This window comes from Alosa alosa, chromosome 7 (assembly GCF_017589495.1).
Source record: "Alosa alosa isolate M-15738 ecotype Scorff River chromosome 7, AALO_Geno_1.1, whole genome shotgun sequence".
NCBI classification, from domain to species: Eukaryota; Metazoa; Chordata; class Actinopteri; order Clupeiformes; family Clupeidae; genus Alosa; species Alosa alosa.
In genome coordinates this window covers 5,146,025-5,148,524 of record NC_063195.1, presented here as the reverse complement: position 1 = coordinate 5,148,524, position 2,500 = coordinate 5,146,025, and the positions used below count along the sequence as shown (strand labels likewise).

Below are 2,500 nucleotides of genomic sequence, written 5' to 3'. Positions count from 1 at the left end.
GGTTAAGGTCCAAATAAAAGTGTGTGTGTCTGTGTGTGTGGTGTGTGGTGTGTGTGTGTGTGTGTGTGTGTGTGTGTGTGGTGTGTGTGTGTGTGTGTGTGTGTGTGTTCTCTCAACAGCAAATGCGGAGGACGGGGAATAAGGATGAGAACAAGCGGATCCTGATGGACCTGGACGTGGTGCTGAAGAGCCACGACTGCCCCTACATCATCCAGTGCTACGGGGCTATAGTAACTAACGTACGACACACACACACACACACACACTGCTCCCTACATCATCCAGTGCTATGTAAAGGTAGTAACTAATGTAACACATACACACACACACACACACACACACACACTCCCTACATCACCCAGTGCTACGGGGCTATAGTAACTAACGACACACACACACACACACACACACACACACACTGCCCCTACATCATCCAGTGCTACGGGGCTATAGTAACTAATGTACGACACACACACACACACACACTGCCCTACATCATCCAGTGCTAATGGGCTATAGTACCAATTAATACACACACACACACACACACACTGCCCCTACATCATCCAGTGCTACGGGGCTATAGTGACTAACGTACGACACACACACACACACACACACTGCCCCTACATCATCCAGTGCTACGGGGCTATAGTAACTAACGTACGACACACACACACACACACACACTGCCCCTACATCATCCAGTGCTACGGGGCTATAGTAACTAACGTACGACACACACACACACACACACACACTGCCCCTACATCATCCAGTGCTACGGGGCTATAGTAACTAACGATTTACACACACACACACATTGACACACACTGCCCCATCATCCAGTGCTACTGGCTATAGTAACTAACGACGACACACACACACACTGCTCCCTACATCATCCAGTGCTGGGCTATAGTAACTAACGACGACACACACACACACACACACATACACACACACACACACAATAATAATAACACACACACACACTGCCTCACATCATCCAGTGCTACTGGCTATAGTAACCAACGCATTTACACACACACACACACACTGCCCCTACATCATCCAGTGCTACGGGGCTATAGTAACTAACGTACGACACACACACACACACACACACACACTGCCCCTACATCATCCAGTGCTACGGGGCTATAGTAACTAACGTACGACACACACACACACACACACACACACTGCCCCTACATCATCCAGTGCTACGGGGCTATAGTAACTAACGGACGACACACACACACACACACACACTGCCCCTACATCATCCAGTGCTACGGGGCTATAGTAACTAACGTACGACACACACACACACACACACACACTGCCCCTACATCATCCAGTGCTACGGGGCTATAGTAACTAACGTACGACACACACACACACACACACACACTGCCCCTACATCATCCAGTGCTACGGGGCTATAGTGACTAACGTACGACACACACACACACACACACACACACACCGCTCCCTACATCATCCAGTGCTACTGGCTATAGTAATAACGTCGATACATACACACACACACACACACACACTGCCCCTACATCATCCAGTGCTACGGGGCTATAGTAACTAACGTCACGACACACACACACACACACACACACACACACACTGCCCCTACATCATCCAGTGCTACGGGGCTATAGTGACTAATGTAATTTTACACAATAATACACACACACACACATATCACACTGCCCCCTTTAGTCATCCAGTTCTGGGGCTATAGTGACTAACGTACGACACACACACACACACACACACACACTGCCCCTACATCATCCAGTGCTACGGGGCTATAGTAACTAACGTCACGACACACACACACACACACACACACACTGCCCCTACATCATCCAGTGGTACTGGGCTATAGTAACTAACGTACGACACACACACACACACACTGCCCCTACATCATCCAGTGCTACGGGGCTATAGTAACTAACGTACGACACACACACACACACACACACACACACACACACTGCCCCTACATCATCCAGTGCTTTCTGGGGCTATGAAGGCACTAATACACACACACACACACACACACACTGCCCCTACATCATCCAGTGCTACGGGGCTATAGACACACACACACACACACACACACACTGCCCCTACATCATCCAGTGCTACGGGGCTATAGTAACTAACGTACGACACACACACACACACACTGCCCCTACATCATCCAGTGCTACGGGGCTATAGTAACTAATGTACGACACACACACACACACACACACACACACTGCCCCTACATCATCCAGTGCTACGGGGCTATAGTAACTAACGTACGACACGACACACACACACACACACACTGCCCCTACATCATCCAGTGCTACGGGGCTATAGTAACTAACGTTAACACGACACACACACACACACTGCCCCTACATCATCCAGTGCTACGGGGCTATAGTAACTAACGTCATCGACATTACACACACTGCCCCTA

General features: G+C 49.4%; 1 protein-coding gene across 1 annotated transcript in view; it reads left to right on the top strand.

The window, feature by feature from the left end:
* Positions 1 to 2,500, top strand: part of map2k7 (mitogen-activated protein kinase kinase 7) — a 24,737-nt gene that overhangs the window by 14,020 nt on the left and 8,217 nt on the right. Inside the window, exon 6 of the mRNA XM_048248151.1 lies at positions 120 to 239. Coding sequence (XP_048104108.1) covers positions 120 to 239 — 120 coding nt within the window. The remainder of the gene's footprint in view (positions 1 to 119; positions 240 to 2,500) is intronic.